This window comes from Rhinoderma darwinii, chromosome 7, assembly GCF_050947455.1.
Source record: "Rhinoderma darwinii isolate aRhiDar2 chromosome 7, aRhiDar2.hap1, whole genome shotgun sequence".
Taxonomy (NCBI): Eukaryota; Metazoa; Chordata; class Amphibia; order Anura; family Rhinodermatidae; genus Rhinoderma; species Rhinoderma darwinii.
This window is the reverse complement of record NC_134693.1, coordinates 26,108,655-26,130,164: the sequence shown is the minus strand read 5'-3', so window position 1 is coordinate 26,130,164 and position 21,510 is coordinate 26,108,655. Positions and strand designations below refer to the sequence as shown.

The 21,510-nt window shown below is 41.9% G+C and overlaps 1 protein-coding gene and 1 long non-coding RNA gene across 2 annotated transcripts in view; one reads left to right on the top strand and one right to left on the bottom strand.

Annotated features, from left to right (window-relative positions):
• Positions 1–13,830, bottom strand: part of SHISAL2A (shisa like 2A) — a 56,901-nt gene extending 43,071 nt beyond the window's left edge. The window contains exon 1 of the mRNA XM_075832136.1: positions 13,442–13,830. Coding sequence (XP_075688251.1) covers positions 13,442–13,623 — 182 coding nt within the window. The 5' untranslated portion in view covers positions 13,624–13,830. The remainder of the gene's footprint in view (positions 1–13,441) is intronic.
• LOC142657088 (uncharacterized) lies at positions 6,751–14,111 on the top strand. Its single transcript, XR_012849804.1, has 3 exons — positions 6,751–6,834; positions 10,097–10,216; positions 13,421–14,111. It is a non-coding gene; the product is annotated as an uncharacterized LOC142657088 (long non-coding RNA).
• Positions 14,112–21,510: the final 7,399 nt, after the last annotated feature.

Sequence of the window (21,510 nt, the reverse complement as noted above, 5' to 3'; positions counted from 1 at the left end):
AAGCGGAGAACCCTTTTAAGTCTATGAACAACCTACTATAAACAAATTATCCTACATACAGTGTAACTGCTATTGACAGCCGCTGATCGTCCTGTTCTCCCGGCTGCAGTCTATGCAAATATATCATTAGTGGTATACCAATATAGAGGTAGACCATGCGACTACTATGGTGCCTGTGGTAAGAGGGGGCCCAGCATTGGACTTCTTCAGCTGCTTCCCACCACTAGGGGGAGCTCATTGCATACAGATGTATACAGCTTCCTTTGCAGTGAATACATCCATATCCAGAGAGTTTCCTCTAGTGTAGTGGTTCTAAACTTTGGGGCCAGCACCCACTTTTGGATGAGACTTTTGTTTGGGACCCCCCACCACCGTACTTAGCCCCATTTTGTCTGATGTATGTCAACATCATTCGTAGCTAGATGCCGTTACTTAGCTCCATTAGAAAAATAAGTCCCTGTAACATTGAAAACAGTGATAATTGTGCAGGCCAAGGAGAGGGCGGGCTCAGGGTATCCTGCTGATGTGCGTCACTGAGGCCCGACTATGGCTACTGATGGTGGGTCATGTGACCTGACCCGTCCATCAGCGGCCATCAGAGGCATAGCTAGGGGTTAAGCACAGGGGGGTGAAACATCTCAGAGGACCCCAACCCAGTAGGCCCCCACACAGTATAATGGCCCCTTAGTGGCCCTAACACAGTATAATGCCCTTAAAGCTGCCCCCACACAGTATAATGCCCCTATAGGTGCCCCCACACAGTATAATGCCCTTTAGTGCCTCCCTACATAGTATAATGCCCCTGTAGTGCCTGCCTACACAATATAATGCCCCTATAGCTGTCCCCACATAGGATAATGCCCCCATAGCTGCCCCAGATAGTAAATTCCCCCATAACTGTCCCCACACAGTATAATGCCTCTATAGCTGCCCCACATATTATAACGCCCCATAGCTGACCCACACAGTATAAAGCCCCCACACAGTATAATGCCCCCATAGCTGCCACCACACAGTAATATGCCCCATAGCTGCCCCCACTCAGTATAATGCCCCCATAGCTTCCACCTCAAAGTATAATGCCCACATAGCTGCCCCCTTATAGTATAATGCCCCCTTTGCTGCCACCACACAATATAATGCCCCCATAGCTGTCCCCACACAGTATAATGCCCCCATAGTTTCCCCCATAGTATAATGCCCCCACACAGTATAATGCCACCATAGCTGACCCACATAGTATAATGTCCTTATAGCTGCCCCAACACAGTATAATGCCACCATAGTTGCCCCCACACAGTATAATGCCCCCACACAGTATAATGCCCCCATAGCCGCCGACACACAGTATAATGCCCCATAGCTGCCCCCACACATTATAATCCTCCACACAGTATAATGTCACCATAGCTGCCCCGCACGGTATAATGCTCCATAGCTGACCCCACACAGTATAATGCCCCCACTGCTGCCCACACACAGTATAATGCCCCCATAGCTGCCCTCACACAGTATAATGCCCCCACAAAGTATAATACCATCATAGATGCCCCCACACAGCATAATGCCCCTATAGCTTCCCCCACACAGTATAATGCCCCCATAGCATCCCCCACACAGTATAATGCCCCCATAGCTACCTCCACACAGTATAATACCCTCATAGCTGCCCTCACACAGTATAATGCCCCTACAGCTGCCCTCCATACAGTATATTGGCCCATATCGACCCCCATACCCAGTATAATTCCCCCATGGCGCCTAATAGGAAAATAATCAAATAAATACTTACCTATCCCCGTTCCCACAATGAGTGGAGGAGATCCTTTTCCTTCTTTAGCCTGTGCTATGAGTGTCTCAGCGCAGACAGGTGCGATGATGTCACTACATCGCTCCTGTCTGCGCCGAGACGCTCACGGCTCACTGTATAGTGAATGCTGGAGCAAGGAGCCGTCCGCTCTTTGCTCCAGCATTTAATTCAACTGTATCTGCGTCCTGAGGCCGTATTTACCATGAGCTATCCTTACAAAAAGTTTAACCATTAGATTCACACATCAAAGGGGGCAAAAATTCACATTGCATATGGTAACTAAGTAGGAAGAGAGGCCAGTCTGAAAAGATTACACAGCATGCAGCAAGGGGAACACAGGAGGATCAGTGGCCATGACAAAACATCACGGTATGGAAGGTTGATGAAATATAAGGCAGATTTACAGCTGTAAGACCTGCCTGCTTATACATTTTATCGGAAACAGGTGGTTTTTAAATATTACAAAAATGTTTGGAAGAGACTTTGGGAAGTTAATCTGAGTTTTCTGGAACCTGATGTTTTGTGAAGAACCAAGCGACAACCATGAATCTAATTCAAATTGATTTCTTACAGCAAAATCTTCAGATGTCTTTGATGGCAAAGGTGATAGCACAGTGATAAGATTAGCACAAAAGTTCCTTTGTACTAGATCTTCAAAGAACCAAAATAATCCAAATTACCCGCTATCAAACCAGTTTAAAAAAACAAAAATAAAAAGATACAAACTTTAAAGAGGTTTTTCAGCCAGTAAAATTTGATATGCTGTCCTCAGGGTAGGCCATCAATAGCTGATGGGTAGGGGTCCGGGTAGGGGATCAGACCCCCCTCCGATCAGCTGTTTTGAAGGGGGTGCAGCGCTCGTACGAGCGCTGCTTCCCCTTCATTTCTACTTCACTCACTGAATCTTCGACACACACTTAGCGGCGATTCACAGGTATTACAGACTTTTCTCCCATTGAAGTGAATGGGAGAAGTCTGCAATACTGTGAATCGCCGCTACATCAATTTTTACTGGCTGGAACGTGTTCAAAAACTGCTGCACTTGTCAGGGTGAAAGTCTGACACTGCCTTAAAGAGGACCTGTCACCTCTACTGTCATGTCTTAGTAAATACTTGTATTCCCTATAACATATCAATGCTGGCACACCTTTTCTTAGAACTCTGCGTTGTGCGGTTCCTCTGTTAATCCTCCTAGAAATGTAAGAATAAAATGACAACTGGATGTTACCATTCCCCTTGTCAAAGGGGCATCTCCTTACAAGGTCTGAGACTGTCCAACCAGTGACAAAGGGTCGTTGTTAATTTATTCATACAGGAGTGCAGAGTTCTAGGAGATGTTCCAGCATTGTTATTTTATAGACAATACAAGTATTTACTAAAACAGGAGAGGAGAGCTTACAGGTCCTCTTATTGTCTTGTGGATGATCTATACCAAGAAAAAAAAATTTAACACGAACTAAACAATATTCTGTACCTGGTGCCAATCAATGCACATTTTTACCAATCTCAGTCTCTGTTGGAAACCAGGCGTATCAGACCAGATATTGACAGAGCATTCTAGCCTGCACTCTAGGACCCACTATATCCTGTGGTTAAGAGTGATTTCCAAGGCTGCTTAGCTTTGGGGTGGTAAATGGCTTCCTATGACCTTAAGTTTCATTGTTAATGGGTATAAACGCATGTTCAGATAGAATGGCATTGTGGAAATTATAATCTTTCTGCGAAAGACTTTCTACTGACAAAGAATACAACAAGTGTCTAAAGTGAACCTTACTACCGAACATGTGACCAGAGATGTTGAACGTGGCTCCTCACGTGGTTGTCTCTACATCGTGCCAAGTCTGTGCAGGAGGGAATGTGTAATGGTTTATCTAGTATGAAATGTACCCAAACTTCCAAGTATCTTAAGAAAAGATGGACAGTCCCAGATACCTGGAATTATCCATGTACCATAAGAACATCTGGATAGTCTTCAATGTCCACCAGAACTTAGGTCATGAACTATTGCTGCCTTAATGGTCAGTCCTGCCTGAAGGTTCTACGTGTCAGATAGAAGGACGGACATCATATATGGGTGGTGCGCTGTACCTATATGGCAGGCTTTTTTACAGGTGGATGGAACTAATTCTCCCAACTAAAATAATCTTTTCTGTTTAGATTTTGCATAAAACGGTAAAACTACATCTACATGACATTGGCGATAGCAAACAGTACTTCAGGAGAAAGTGAATTTCTGATACGGATTTGGCACGGATTTATCGCAGATTTACCCCAGTAAGCTCAATCAGGAATTTAAAATCCACAACAAACCCAATTTCTGTGGAGTTTGCTGTCAATAAGCTGCAGATCCGGAACAAAATCCTCAGGTGCGGACAATTCTAAAATTAAAGCAGCAGTATAAAATAAAATAAAAACTGCTATACTCATCCAATCTTCTGCTGCTCTCCTGGTAACGCTGACATGGTTCCAAGCCGGTCTCTGTATTCTGGCCTCCAGGAATGGCGTCATGTAGAATCTCAGGCTGCAGCGGTCACAGGTGTCGACACGTCAACGTTGGAGGCCAGGATATAGACACTAGCGGGGGCAGCCGGCCTAGTAATACCAGGGAACGGCAGAAGATTGGAAAGGTGAGTATGCATATTTGTTTTATTTTAGCCGATCCACAGCGGCTAATCCGCACTATTTGGTGCAAATTTGCTGAAGGTATTTAGATGCGGCTTTGTGCGGATTTGCTGAGCCAAATAAGCCTAGTGATCATCCTTAAATCAATCGTCTAGCGCCAGGACCCTGCAAACAGTAGAAATTTCAGCTTCACTGACCCGTGTTAGTATGACTTGAAGAGAGGGGTTGTAAGATTTGATCATTGATTGCAGCTTAGTCATGGTAGTCTAAGCTACAAAAGATGTCTGAATCATATCTCCTGGCTCATCAGTGGGTTAGGCTGCTGCCCTGTCTCCCTACCATGCTTTACACTGCAGTCTGGCTGCTGTGTATAAATACAAGCCTAGCACAATCTCACCACGAGGTCAGTGCACTGATGAAAAATCTGATGATCAGGTAATTGCTATACTGAATAAGGCTGGCATAAAAATGATGCAAGTGAATTGGCCTAAAAATCTGCACCTGTGTTATTTGCAGATTTTTGGACCAGAAGGACCCCATTATAAGTCAGTGGACTCCATCGGGCGCTGCTGGTATCTGTTGTGCAATGGATCCAGCACTGCATTGTGGCTTCCGTTATAAATAGAAGCCATGACGCAAACGTGAACATAGCCTAAGGGGAAGGCCTGGAGATCCACTTCCAGTAGAAGGACCCTGAAAACCGTAGTATTTGGGAGTATTTTCCATTTATGTCACTTTTTTTTTGGTTTTTGTCACAGCAAAAATGTGACAAAAACTACTCATATAAAAACATCCAAAGCATGAATTCACACGTCATGGGTATCCAGAGAAGACCGCAGTATAAAAAGTCCACTGCATAAGGATTTACCGTTAACTGCAGCCTCAGTAAGACATTGAGGAATTGCGGCGTGGACTCATAACTATGAGTATGCTGTATTCTCTGTTAGCTGCTATCAGCCAAAAAGCACAACATTTTGCTATGCCATGTGGGCTAGTATTAGAGTGGACGTGTCCTCATACTATGTAGCCCTTAAACCAGAGCATCATCTTATGCTGACACATCCACTTCAACCCCAGAATGGGCATTCCCAGCTTAAGATCTTAGAATCCGTAGCAAGGATAGATAAACAGCTTCTGTATATTTGGGAGAACACTACATTGCTGGATGCAGCCCACTTTCCTGTTTCATTTTTAATCAGGTCGACTTAACCGAAACTCTCCTTAAAAGAGCACTAAACCTAGAAATGAATGATAAAAGTAAACAGGAGATATATTTGCTCCCTCTGTTTGTCAATCTGCAGGAGTTTCTACGTGTTACTGAAACAAACAGTGTTCTAGAAACACTGCAGAGAATACAGGAGTTCGTTTTCTACTGATCTATTACTTTTTTGGCTGGGGAACGACTGAGGGGCAGGGCTTAGCTTAGGGGCGAGGCTTAACAATCTTTTTGTCTTACTGCATACATGGCAGAGAGGGGTGGCTCTTACTGCAGCCAGTTGTCTTATAGCCAGACAGAGGACAGTTAGGCAGAGAAGGAGGACATGGCTGATCTCCTGGGACACACAGAGAAGATTTCTTTATTTTTATTTCTCAGTTTTAATTGTAATATGAGATAAATTGAATCAAAGAGAAGTAAAAGATGAAGGGGGAATTGCTGGGATATTTTTTGTGTGCATTTTCTACGTTTATGTGCCTTTTTATATGTTTAGTGTTCCTTTCACAAAGAAAAAGACACACAAGAGTGTTTTTCTACACATGGGGTAAATTTGCAACAAGGCCAGTTTTACTGTATGGGTATGTTCACACGGAGGAAATTTTGCGGCAGATTCCGCCGAAAAAATTACGCCTCTTATTCATTTCAATGGGAGTTGGACACTTCTTTTTCCCACTAGCTGACTATTTCAGATAGCGGGGAAAAAAAGCATGCTGCTCTATCTTCGGCAGATTCCGCCCAAATCTCCTATTGATGTCAATGGGTGGAAGGAATTTCCTGCCGACGGCAGGAATAGTTCTGCGGCTGATTTTGCGGCAGGACCCGCCATGCAAAATCTGCTGTCTGAATTAGCCTTTAGGCTGCGTTCACACATGCCATTTATGTAGACGTTTTTAAGCAGTTTTTGTGCCAAACACAGAAGTGGATACGAAAGAGAAAGATTCCAGCGTTAGACTGTTTGATGCATGTCTACATGTCATAAGCGCATTGTATATATTTTTCTTTGGAGATTCTTCAGGGGGTTTTGTATTCCTCAAATATACTGTGGATGCATTGAAACCCTTTTTTTTCTTATGTCAGTTTTCATTATTGTATTCTAGTGCCTTGCTGTTCTCGTGTTGCTCAAATCAATAAAAGGAGTTTAAAAAAAAAATCCAATAATCCACACAATCCAATAATGTTTGATCATGTGAGTACCAGATTATCAGAATGTAACAGTATAAGTGTATGTAAAATACACATTTTAGACATGTATATATATATACACTAGTCCTTCTCAATTAATTAGAATATCAACAAAAAGTTCATTTATTTCAGTAATTCAATTGAAAAAGTGAAATTCGCATATATTATATAGATTCATTACACACAGAGTGATCTATTTCCAGCATTTTTTCTTTTAATGTTGATGAGTATAGCTAACAGTTAATGAAAACCCAAAATCTCCATAAAGCTCGTCAGCAGAGGGAAGCATGAAGTGCTCACAAATGTCCTGGTAGATGCTGCGCTGACTCTGGACTTGATATAACACAGTGGACCAACACTGCTGCTCAGTGTCCAAAGTCATGTTTTCAGATGGATGTAAGTTTTGCATTTCATTTGGAAATCTCGGTCCCAGAGTCTGGAGGAAGAGTGGAGAGGCATCAATCTAAGTTGCTTGTTGACCAGTGTGAAGTTTCCACGGTCAGTGATGGTTTGGGGGCCGTGTCATCTGCTGGTGTTGGTCCACTGTGTTATATCAAGTCCAGAGTCAGCGCAGCGTCTAGCAGGACATTTCCCGGCACTTCATGCCTCCCTCTGCTGACGAGCTTTATGGAGATGCAGATTTCATTTTCCAGCAGGACTTGGCACCTGCCCACACTGCCAAATGTACCAATACCTGGTATAATAACCACAGTATCACTGCGCTTTATTGGCCAGCAAACTCCCCTGACCTAAACCCCATAGAGAATCTATGGGGTATTGTCAAGAGGAAGATGAGACACCAGACCCAACAATGCAGACCAGCTGAAGGCCGATATCATACAACCTGGACTTCCATAACCCCTCAGCAGTGCCACAGGCTGATCACCTACATGCCACGCCGCATTGATAACACCTCAGCAGTGCGACAGGCTGATCGCCTCCATGCCACGCCGCATTGATAACATCTCAGCAGTGCCACAGGCTGATCGCCTCCATGCCATGCCGCATTGATAACACCTCAGCAGTGCCACAGGCTGATCGCCTCCATGCCACGCCGCATTGATAACACCTCAGCAGTGCCACAGGCTGATCGCCTCCATGCCACGCCGCATTGATAACATCTCAGCAGTGCCACAGGCTGATCGCCCCCATGCCACGCTGTATTGATAACACCTCAGCAGTGCCACAGGATGATCACCTCCATGCCACGCCGCATTGATAACATCTCAGCAGTGCCACAGGCTGATCGCCTCCATGCCACGCCGCATTGATGCAGTAATTCATGCAAAAGGAGCCCGACCAAGTATTGAGGGTATATACTGTACAGACTTTTCAGTAGGACAACATTTTCTAAGATACAAAATTTTGGGTTTTCATTTACTGTTAGCCACAATCATAAACATTAAAAGAAAAAATGCTGGAAATAGATCCCTCTGCGTGTAATGAATCTATAGAATATATGAGTTTCACTTTTTGAATTGAATTACTGAAATAAATTAACTTTTTGACGATATTCTAATTAATTGAGAAGGACTAGTGTATATGTATATATATATATATATATATATATATATATATATTAAAGTTTGTCCCCTACTGATTTAAATGTTGATATTCTTGAATTTCCATGTATCTTTATTTAAAAGTTATTGCGTGCTGAGCGTGAGTCATTATTACATGACTTCCTGTAATAATCTCACTCCCGGAGGTGCTGTTTCATCCATCTCTCCCTGGATATGATTTAATTTTAAATCAGAACACGAAATATTGTAATGATATCATAGAAGTAAAAAAATAGGATTCTCAGGGTACAATATGTAATAGAGAGAAAAAGTAAAAAGAGACTCTATTGATACATCAGTATATATTTACATAAATATAATCAACATGTTATATACTCTATCAGTTCAGCAGTGGAAAATTGGAGATGTCCTCTCTTGTTGGTGTATACATGTTCATGTATACCTCGATTTTTTTGCAGATATTTGTTTTGAAAAACGTAGTTGACTGCGTTATTCAGTACAGCTGCGGTAAAGGTATAAACCTTTGAGTTTAACTGGACTCAAAACCTATAAATTCAGAGTGCCGTTGAGTCCACTCATTCCAACGGGAGTTCAGGAAGCTGAGATTTATTTTGCTGTTCTCACACTAGGGAGCAGCTTGGTACCATGGTGGATGCAGGGTTATCATTGGTGATCATTGGTGATTTTCATTGGTTAAAGATGCAATATTCAGTGGAGGCGCTCACCCAACACCGAGAGGTTCACTTATCTGTTCCCTGCCAGTCGGGACATCCCTGGGAGTCTTTTTGCAAGTACAAACAGGCTGCAGAAGTGACTGGCCTGCTCCCACCATGGCACAGAAACAGCTAAAGTAGCTATCCGGTGTGAGAAGAGCACCATAAATCTCAGCTTCTAGGACTCCTGTGATTATGATTGAGCTCAACTTCACAAATCTAAATTTATGTCTCGAATGGCATTAAACTAAAACTTCTCCATGCCACTATGGGTAACTGGGTTGTGTCACTTCAACAATACAGCTGCTCTGCAGGGCAATTGTCCAAAAAATGTTATACCCTGCAAAAACACTATTTTAATAGTCAGTGAAGAAAAAAATCCCAAGACCCTAGAAGAGCCATGTCAACATGAAGCATGTATCTCAGCTTCCTAACCCTATGTGAGCATAACTTAGGGGAGGAGGAGACTGAGCCATGAACTTTTAGGCTGGGTCACACGACCTATTTTCAGGCGTAAACGAGGCGTATTATGCCTCGATTTACGCCTGAAAATAGGGCTACAATACGTCGGCAAACATCTGCCCATTCATTTGAATGGGTTTGCCGACGTACTGTGCAGACAACCTGTCATTTACGCGTCGTCGTTTCACAGCTGTCAAACGACGACGCGTAAAAATACAGCCTCGTCAAAAGAAGTGCAGGACACTTCTTTCAGACGTAATTTGAGCCGTTCTTCATTGAACTCAATGAAGCACAGCTCAAAATTTACGGCTGTCAGAGAAGCCTCGCAAAATGCGAGGAGGAGCATTTACGTCTGAAACGAGGCAGCTGTTTTCTCCTGAAAACAGTCTGTCTTTTCAGACATAAAAGCCTGCTACCGTGTGCACATACCCTTAAATGGACCCCAACTTGTTAAACAACTTATGCCAATCTAATAGTAAACCTGATATAGATCAACTTTGTAATTTACTTACTGCTAAAATTGAGTTGTTTTATCCATGCAAATTCTGTGTGAAATTACTGCCACTAGGTGTAATCTGCTGTCCACTCCTTGTGTCTCTTCACTGCTTGCCCATACAAGTCTATGGCGGAGGAAGTGGGAGCAGGAGTAAAGTGAGAAAGACAAAGACAGACGTACTGCAGCTTCCTGGTAAGTGTTACTGCCTCACCCCAGTGCTGGATTCTCAGCTACACTGTTATTGCTCTATAATCTTCTCCATGCTGCTGCAGCTCCCATATATGTGATAGATAGAGATAGATAGATAGGAGAGCAGGATTCTCCTCTTCTATGTGTGCAATGTATAGAAGACATGATAGCAGTTAGGCCCTACCCACTAGCTCAGAGACAACTGAGAATCAGAGATAGAGCCTGCAGAAGGGAAAACTGCTATAAAATGCAGAATACAAGTCATATAATGGCCAGAAATAGTGTTATTCCTCATGTACACACATATGACAGCTTATTCTGCAAACTCACCTGAAAACTTTAAGTTTTGAGTTGAGTTAGAGTTTAAAAAGCACTGGTAACTTTGGAGATAAATTTAGATATAAGAGTATTGAAACAGTAATAACACGTACTACTAAAGAGAAACTCTGGCAAAGAGACAAAACATTCCTGCTGATCTCCAACTCCCCCTTCCCAGTCCCCTAAAAACAAGACTAATAAAAAAAACTCACCAAAAAATACATGATCCAGTTCAGCTTCATCTACCTCCTGCAGCTGCGATTAGGAGTGCTGGTGGCAGGTATAAGAACACATGACCAGCCCTTCTATTGAATATGAGTGACAACGTTTGATCTCAACAAGAGACCGAAGATCCAGCGTTGTCACCTGCAGGGTGCATCTTCTGCTGCTGGGTAACGGTCTAAACATATTCAGGCTCCAGCTTATTAGTAAACACAGCAGCTAAAATATTATTCAATAGGGAGTTTGAAAGACACAGCATCGAGGAATTACATGGGGAGATTGAATAATACAATAATGTAAAGAATAGAAACGTTTAGGGTAATGTGTATAATGTTATGTATAAGGCATGCAGAACACAGCATGTAGCCTGCAGCTATGGAAAGCTCTCAGGACTGTCCTTTATTTATTTATTTTTCTAATAACGCAATAATTTTTTACAGCAAATCCATCACTATGATGAGAATAATCTAATAACTGTATTATATGGAAATTTCCATATACACTAGATTAAATTGGTTGTATGGATGTGTATAAATGTGTGTATAACTAAAGCTTTATGGTGACACAGCGGTAAAATGTTGCCATTACTGTGACTGATGCCACAACTTCAATACTTCCCTATGAGACAAGAAAGTTTTGTGACCAATGAAAAAAATATGACATGTTGGCTTGCAACTTTTCTTCCCCCAGGGAAACATTGAAGTCAAATGGGTCACCATGGAGCCATAGCCTAAATAGAACCCAGAGTGTTATAACTTTTTGTTGGAGAGTGTTAAAAAGGATCGGTCACTAGTTTATTAATGCCCAATGTCCTAGCAAATCGAATAGGCGCTGTCACACTGATAATACTAGTGAGAATTGTGTCCCAAAAAGTTTATTATTTTAAAAGTTATGAACTTTTTTCTAAATATGCAAATGAGGCTATACTAGACAAGTGGGTGTCAACACCAGCGATTCTACTGAGGTGGAGCCTCCTCACAGCCTCTGACCTGTCCAATCAGCATGAAGCTGCTTTACACAGCGTGAGAGACGGAGGCTGGAGGGGAGGAGATCACTGCAAATAGCCATATCTCGGGCTGTGGACCACCTAGAACAGTGCTTCTGGTGGCATATGAAAGACGAGAATCTAATCTTTCATATGGCACCATATCGCAGTTCTAGCTTTGAAACAACCCGAGGAATCACCAGTTGAAAACACAGTCGGGAATGGAAGCTGTATACTATATGATAAGACTGTGTTGCTGAGCAGGGAAGGTGAAGAAGCTGTGTGCTGATTGGACAGCATCATACAGAAAATATTACACCGCCCACAGTGAAAAGAAAGGGTTACCTCCTATTTGGCAAGTATAGCCAAATTATAATATTTAAAAAAAATGCTCATAACTTTGCAAATAATAAATGTTTTGAAACACAATTTATAGTGTAGTTATCACCAGCATCATAGCGCCTATTAGTTCAGTTAGGAGATAGGGAATTAATAAATTAGTGACAGATCCTCTTTAAAATTGGATCCCTAAGTTTTCAGGGACCACGGCTACACAGACTCTATGACATTTAATTTCATATAAAATTTTAGAACCCCCCCCCCCCCCCATTAGCCCCTCCTAATACAGTATATAGCAATGAAGCCATGTAAGGTAACACCCATGAAGCTGTGCATATACAGTGCATTCATATATGAAAGTCTGGCGCAGATGGAGCACATTTTATTTAGGCAAACAGAATAATATGGTGAACAAAAGCTTTTCTTGGTCATGTGACAATTATACTACCCCTACAATATATAGTAGCAGTATATATACTACTATGTGTCTTAAAGTATCTTTTCACTATTTGTATATGATCTACTTACAAAGTTGAGTAACCTTGTAAACACATTGCATTACTGATCTGGTACAGATCTTGATTTACTGTCTGTATTATAGTCCAGAGCTGAATTGACAATTTTGGAGGCTTCAGAGCTGAAATCTCTCAGCATTTCTTTCTGGCTCACTGTCTGTATAAAGCTTGCTCTTATGATTTGCATACTGAAAGTATGGTCTGTACATTGCATTATAGGATGTTTCCATCAACAAGTTTTGTTGACTGTTTTCAATAACGACTAGCAGAATTATGAATGCAGCTCTGGGCTATAATACAGGCTATAACTCAAGATAAGTAAAGTGACTCAAAGTTTTGAGTAGATTATATCAGTATATAAACTTTGAAATGATATTCATTGGTAATGTTCTCGCAAAAATATAATGTGCTACTTTGACTATCTAGAGAACTGATCTATACCAACCAGTGACTATCAGTGCTATGATCAGTACATCATGCATAGCATTGTAAGATATTCTGTCTGTTCTAGAACTACGCTGGTTTAGCATGCTGTTCCATAACTACTAACCCAATGTTTACTTGAGAATAGCTATATTACATATATCAGAGCTGTGTTTGCCATTTGGCAAAACTCATCATGAATTAGATATTGCAATGTATCAAAGACTGCAGGTACACCCTACAGCTATATAATAACTCAATGAGTTATCATGGTGCACCAAAGAAAGTTCAATGACAAATTCAGCTCTGCTACATCTATAATTAATAAAAATTAAAAATAAAAAAAGTAATATTTGACTACAAAGTTCGCCCTAAAGTTCATTTATCTTAAACTAATACTTACAGAGCAAGAGACAGCGGTCTTACCTCAGCCACCACATGTAACTGTGCTCATAGGGGAAAAAACTGTTGGGGTCATCACAGCAGTATTTGAAGTCCTTAAATCCACAGCAATATATGGCTCCCAGTTCACTATCCGCCCTTGGACAGCTAAAAGCACCCACCAGCACCTTCTCTACTGTGGTGTAACTGGAGCACTCTGCACTCATAGTCCTCCTGGGTGCTTCACCAAGCAAGCAACATGAAAAGACACTAGGACTTCCAGTGGAGAGCTGAGAAATTCTGTTACCACCATCCCATGGACAAAAATATGAGTGCTATAGTCCTGAGAAGAAGCATGGCATGAGATCCTCACAGCTGCATCTTCAGCACCACTGCTGTCCTCAGGACCACAACTGATGCTCCCTATAGAGAAGCTGCCAATATAACCGGTTGCCAGCACAGGATGCATCTATGTCTCCCTCTGGTGGTGATGAGAAGCACAACATAGATACGTGCAGAATTGTATTTTGACTGATCGCAATACAGAATATTAAAGATAAACTGGGAACTGGAGGGGAATGAAAAATAAGGAGAGACACATAAGAAGTAATGTCTCAAAAGGTTCGAGCAAGACTCAACAATAATTTGAATTAATTTGAAGTGATCTCTTGATTTTTTTTTATAGCAATTGTAATTTGGTTCATTCATAAGTAGCAGAAACATTTTCAATGTTCGCTTCCCCTAATGGACAAAGAATTGTTGGTTCTGGAAGTTATCAGAACTGGAGATAATATAGTGACTAGAGATGAGCAAATTCCCCAAAATTTGTTTTGGGTCTGATTCGGTCTAATCAGCTGTCCGATTCGCTCCGAATAAATTTGCCGTGAATTGCAAGTGTCCCTGTTGCTCTGAAAACTCCAGTCTGACTCCTTTTTATCTGTTCTAGGACTGTATCCAACCACTTTCAAGCACTTTAACGCCAAGACAGCATTAGTAATGTGACAGCAACATATATGGGGGAGGGATGACCGAAGTGCATATTGGGGAGGCTGCCTGGCAGGGCATTAAAGGGAAGCCCGTCAGAGGTTGTATAGACCTTTTTCTAATCTCTAAAATGGCAGCAAGCGATTCTGAAACTTTTTGAAAAATCAGACCGAATTTAAGTTTTATAGACATCGATTCGCTCATCTCTAGTAGTAACATGTGTTTCAGGATTTCCTCATTGAAAAACTCTACAGTCAGCTTCTACTCATCCTGAAATGACTGATAGCAGGGAACAGTAGAGTATTGTCATTCATGGCACCAAGCAAAACTGTATAGCCAATGGCGGCTGCTCTCCCTATTAAAGTAGATGGGAGTCAAGAGAACTGAAGCAGTGTGCAACTCACATAGACTTCACTGGAAGAGCAGCCAACATGCCCGGCCTACCCTCTCCTTCTTCTCCACCCTTTCATAAGCCATTTTTCTTGGCACAATCGCGGTGAACTATTGGGCTATTCTTAGAAAAAGTCCTGAATAACTTAAAAAGTTATTGGTCATAATACCCTTTTCAACTGCACAACAAATGGTATTTAATTAGACATAAGGTTTCTTGTGAAAGAAGACCTGCCAATTATTTTTATTTTTTTGTAAACCATTCACATACTCTTATTCCCCGCGGTCTCCTAATTCCCACAATTTTTTTTTCAAACTGTCCCCTCCTTGTCCCGCTACAGCCTCTGTAACCCGATCACTCCGGAGCCGCATTGATTGCACCGCATCACAGCGCGGGAGAAGACAACGCCCACTGAGGAGAGCTTAGGTCTCCTCCTCTCTGTACCAGTGCTAGTAATTAGTATTTTGGACATCAAAACGGAGCACTGGCCATAGCGGGACAACGGAGGGAACAATTTGAAAATAAAAATGTGGGAATTAGGAGACCGCGGGGAATAAGGTTATGTAAATGGTTTCAAAAAGAAAAACTGATGACAGGTCCTCATTAATATGAATGTTACTCATATAGTTAGTGCACAGCTGTTGACATACAACTCATGGGCATTGGTGCCTTCCCTTACTATAAACTTTAATAGTGTTTTTTAGTCCTCAATATAAAATTAATTACAAAGTAATTAGAAACCACGTTCTAGTACAAGACCCTGATGCCTGGAGAGACGTCTAAATATAGTCACAATTCCTGGACAGTTTATTACTAGCCGCTAAGAGCATCTGCCACTAGATGAGAGGAGTGACCCTGATGACATTAGATTTTTAACGTGTCTCAACAGTCAGAGCGAAAATCATTAAAAATGAGGAATGATCTCGCTTACGGGTTAATCGTTTTTTTATTACGTTTTCAAAATTCGGCACATCTGGGCGGTCCAAGGTCCAGTCAGCTCAGATCGGTTGATATTGGCTCCTTGTAAATCTTTTACAAAATAGCCTGAGAATGTGACCAGAAAATTCTCGCAGTTTTGAATGAGTTCAGTCACAAGAAGATTTTAGGTTGTTGCAAGATTTTTCACGTTAAAATGGCTGACAATAGGTTTCCAGTGTTTTTCTCATCATCTTCAGCCCTATTACTATGCACAGTAATAGCAGAAAGCTGCCTGTCAATCAGTGGCAGGACTATTCTCTGGTTGCGATGCCCGCCAGATGCCAGGGATTAAATTGTAAATTCTGCAAAAGTACTTAACATTAGCACGTAAGTGACAGATCGCTGAAATCAGCATCTGTGTCACTAATTTATGCGCTCAGTGCGGCAGCATAACGGAGATAACAGGTTCCTTCTAAAATGTATTTGGGATGAAAATGTTGGGACGTATGCTGCTTGGTCCTGAGAACAAAGACGTATGTTGCCTTATTTTTCTCTGCTAAAAGCCGTCACGGTGGCTCAATGGTTAGCACCGTGGTCCTGGGTTCGAATCCAAGGGCAACTTCGGCATGGAGTTTGTGTGTTCGCACAATACAAAAACATACTGACAGGTAAATTGGCTTCCTATAACATTGACACTATGGTGTGTCTGAGATCTAAGTCACATTGGAGACAGTGGACTCGTTGGTTGGCGCTCGTTTGCTCCTTCCAGAAGAAGCAATGATCGGTTATGTTATTGGGAAGAGCGAACGTTACTATGATCGTTCGTCCCCATACATTTCCATTATGTTGGAAGCACATCTCGCTGTGTACACAGGAAGATGTGCTGCCGACTAGCAACCGTTTTATTGACCGTGTAAACGAGCAGATCAGCCAATGAACAAGCGCTCGCTCATTCATGGACTGATCTTTGCTCTGTTTACACAGGGCAATGATCAGGAACGAGCATTCTTATGAACGTTCGTTTGCCCGATCGTTGCCCCGTGTAGAAGGGCCTTTCCACAGATCGCTGGGACTCCGATCTCTGGGACCCCCATCATGAAAATAATGGGGCCGCAGAGGTTATTGAGCGCTGAGTGCCCGTCTAAGGTTTGCCTACACAGCAGAAAGCGCCGACATACCTCTAAATCAGTGCTGCGGCCCCTCCGTTTTCAGGATCTGATGTAAGTGATTACAATCTGTGAACAACACTGTGTACCAGCAACAGGATAATCAATTGTCTACATTTGAACCAAAAACAATAAAAATACAATAAAAGTAATGCCCATTAAAGGGTTATTCCCATTTTATAAAGTGTTATCAACAACAGTCTCACAGGGTAAGTGGTTCGGTGAAATCAACATAGTGTAAATCACCTCCAAAGTTCTAGTTAGTATAGATATAGCAAAAAACTCCAATATATCATGAAGCAACTATGAGAAAAAGGGAGTCCAGATACTATATATAGTGAAAATAGAAAAATATCAAATTTATTGAATACAATATAACAATGAAAAATGTATAAAAACAATTTGAGGATCCAAAACAAGGTCTATATGTGGACCACTCCACAAGATGACATTATTGCCATGGATACAGTAATAATACCAAACATGTATAGTACAATGTATGTGTAGCATCCAGAGAGAACCAGTCAGTCATGTACATACAAATGGTGGCACATTGTAGGTATAGTATCTCACGTCATTAGACATAGTATAAGCTGCCCAGAACTACCACAAGAGAGACTGGTAAAACATAACATAAAAAGTAAAGAACGTGTATATATATATATACACACGATATAAGTCACAGATCAAGGGGATGTGACCCGGAATACAAGTCAACACCCGCCTGGTCTGATGAATAGTGATGAATATGCACGTCCAACCTAGTAGTTAAGAAATGTGTGGCAAGATCCTATGTCAGAAGGAGCCCATACAACGAGCCTTACCTATCGAAGTAAGTGTGGTCAAGTAGTCCGCAGAATCAGGCAATGCCCCGATGTGCGTTTCGCTGATACTGCCTCTTCAGGGGGTACCAAACATGTGCATATGTCCGATTTAAATACTAAAACAAAAAATTATTTTATAAAGTGATAGCATTTCGCTAGGATATGCCATCACTTTATGATCGGTGGGGGTCCAAACCATCCCACCAATCATAAAGTGATGGCATATCCTAGCGATATACCATCACTTTATAAATTGGGAAATACCCCTTTAATTAGGAATTTTTATTATATTTTCAAGTTTATATGTGCCCCTATATATATATATATATATATATATATATATATATATATATAAAATAATGAATGTTGGTGAGATTTCGTTCTCCAAGAATCCCCTAATCGAAGCATGTCCTGGCAATTGCTTAAGCACCAGAATCCCTGCTTGAATTTTTCTATAAGTGTGACCGAGTCTGTATGAGAGGCGCAGGCAGATTCACTAGTATTATAAGCAACTAAAGTGGGAAAAAGCAAAAACGCACAGCGCACTTGTATAATAATCTTTTAAATAATTTTTTGCCTTTTATACAGTCTGAGTGTCATATTTAACGTATTAAAAAAAATACTGAGCTGCTTCAAAGGCGTTCTAATGATTCAGAAAGTGCTGAGAACAGATTCAATTAGAATTAAGATGAGGGTCAGGGAATAAGCTGCCTCGCCAGTCTGCATTTATTATGACCGGGCGGCAGGGAGCACAACTGGGGGCTCCTGTGTGGCACAGGCAATATGTCCACTCTAGTATAGTAACCCTTAGGGGGGATTCACACGAGCGTGTATTCGGTCTGTGCGGGCCGCGTGGTTTTCACGCGGCACGCATGGACCAATACAAGTCTATGGGGCAGCGTTTGTCTGCTGCGCAAAAAGCGCGACAGGTTCAATAACTCTGCGTATTTCGCGCATCACGCACCCATTGAAGTCAATGGGTGCGTGAAAACCACGCAGGTTGCACGGAAGCACTTCCATGCGAACCGACTGAAACAGCGCACCAGCTGTCAAAAGGATGAATGTAAACAGAAAAGCACCACGTGCTTTTCTGTTTCCGAACATCCAAACGGAGTGTCTTTGCGATGAGCGAAGCCGGACAAGTGAACCGAACTTCACCGGGTTCGGCCGAACTCGTTTTGGCCGAACCCGGCAAAAAAATTATCGGTACGCGACGTCAGGAGATAGTCACTGTCCATGGTGCTGAAAGAGTTAAACTGTTTCAGCACCATGGACCGTGACTTCCGATCCCAATATACATGAACCTGTAGAAAAAAAAACGAAGTTCTGACTTACCGATAACTCCCGGCGTCTTCCTCCAGTCTGACCTCCCGGGATGACAATTCAGTCCAAGTGACAGCTCCAGCCAATCACAGGCCAAGCACAGGCTGCAGCGGTCACATGGACTGGCGCGTCATCCAGGGAGGTGGGGCCCGATGTCGAGAGGCGCGTCACCAAGGACGCGTCACCAAGGACGCGTCACCAAGGCAACGGCCGGGAAGTTCTCGGTAAGTACGAACTTTTTCTTTTTTTTCAACAGGTTTTTCGATAGGATGTGTTCGGCATTCACTGTCGAGGGTGCTGAAAGAGTTAGCTCTTTCAGCATCTTGGACAGTGACGAGCGTCGACTAGCCTCATCTCCATGATGGTGGCTGCGCGAAAATCACGCAGCCGCGCATCATACACGGATGACACACGCAGCTGTCAAATGGTTTTTGTGCGCGCAAAACGCTGCGTTGTTTGCGCGCGCAAAAACGCAACGTTCGTCTGAATCTGCCCTTATACTGTACATAAGGTCTGAGGACATTTCTGCTCTCCTGACATGTCTGTTTTAGTAAATACTTGGATCCCCCTTCAAATAATAGTGCAGAAGCCTTGCACCGATCCTCCCTTATTTCTCCTGGAAATGTATGATTAGATTGACAACTGGGTGTTACCATTCCCTTACACAGTTTAACACTAAAGCTGGGTTCACATGACCTATTTTCAGGCGTAAACGAGGCGTTTTACGGCTCGAATTACGCCTGAAAACACGGCTCAAATACGTCGGCAAACATCTGCCCATTAATTTCAATGGGTTTGCCGACGTACTGTGCAGACGACCTGTCAATTTACGCGTCACTGTCAAAAGACGGCGCGTAAAATAACAGCCTCGTCAAAGCAGTGCAGGACACTTCTTGGGACGTAATTTGAGCCGTTTTTCATTGACTTCAATGAAGAACAGCTCCAAATTACGGCCGTAATTGACGCCTCGCAAAACGCGAGTATGAGCAATTATGTCTGAAATGCAGGAGCTGTTTTCTCCTGAAAACAGCTCCGTAATTTCAGACGTAATTGTCTATATCGTGTGCACATACCCTATCAGTGCTGGATGGACATCATCAAACTTTGAGGGACATGCCCCTTTCACAAAGGGAATAGTAATATCCATCTATCAACTTATTAACACATTTCCAGGAGGAATAATAGAGGAATAGCACAGTACAGAGAGAAAAGATGTTCCAGCATTTTTATGTCATGGGGTATACAGTATTTACTAAAACAGGCACATCAGGAGACTGACGGGTCATCTTTAAGCCATAAAATGGGCTGGGTCCACTGTGGCTAGTAGATGTGGCCCCGATGACGTCCATTTGCCCTAATGGAGCATATGAAAATAGGTTGTCTTAATGAGGTTGTCTTATTTCTAAGTTCCCTGGATTCAGGGCAGGGGCTAACACAGAATTTCTAGGGCACTATAGCAAAACTCAGAATGAGACCCTCTACAACTCTTTACAGAGGGTTAAAAAGGAACACGAAACTTGCCGCAGAAATTAACACTGCATATACTGTATGACCGTCATGGTCGGACAGATGTCAGGGCCCACTGCTGTTGATCTCTTTTTTTTTGACAGGTCTGGAACTCAGGACTTGCTGTATGGGAGCCAGAAACACTGCCATAGGCTGCATTGTTATCTACGAGAAGATTTTCTCTTCCTAAAAATTTAAATGTACTTCTTCACAGGCATAATGTACTGGTATTTAAATATATATATGTGTGTCTAGGCCAGTACAATACAAGAAAAAAAAAGTGAAAAGTAAAGGTTTTAAAAAAAACTTTTTTTTTTTTTAATACACTTTATGAAATAAACGGGCACAAAACAGAGTAAATAGTATAGAGATATTTTGTATTCTCATAACCGTAACAACCCGTACAATACAGTAGACGTTTTTATGTTGATCAATAAATGATCTTAAAAAAATAGCGTTATTGTTTATTTTTCTGCATTTAACCCTTATTAAAAGAAGTTCATAGAAATTAAACACTTACTTATGTGTATGGCAAAATAGCACTTAAAAAACTACAGCTCTTCTCTCCCAAAAAGAAAGACCTCATACAGCTATGTTGGAAAAAAATAATGGCTGTAATGGATATGAATGCGAAGACAAAAAAAACAACTTCTGGCTGTCTGAACATGAACAGCACACACATTCTCCGGTAGTAAAATAGTTAACGGGGTTGACCACTACTAAACAACTGATGACCTATTCACCGGATAGGTCATCAGTATATCTTCGGTGCGGGTCCAATACTCAGACCCCGCACCGTTAAAGGACGGCGTCGCAAATTTTTTTTTAATATATAATATTGCTTTTAGTATGTTATTAAAATACATTTTATTTATTTGTGAGTTTGTGTTTTACTTTTTTCTTTTTTCTAACTTATACTTCTCTATGGGGGCTGCCATTTTGTTTTCTCATCTCTGTATGTGTCGATTAACGACACATACTGAGATGAAATACGGCAGCTAC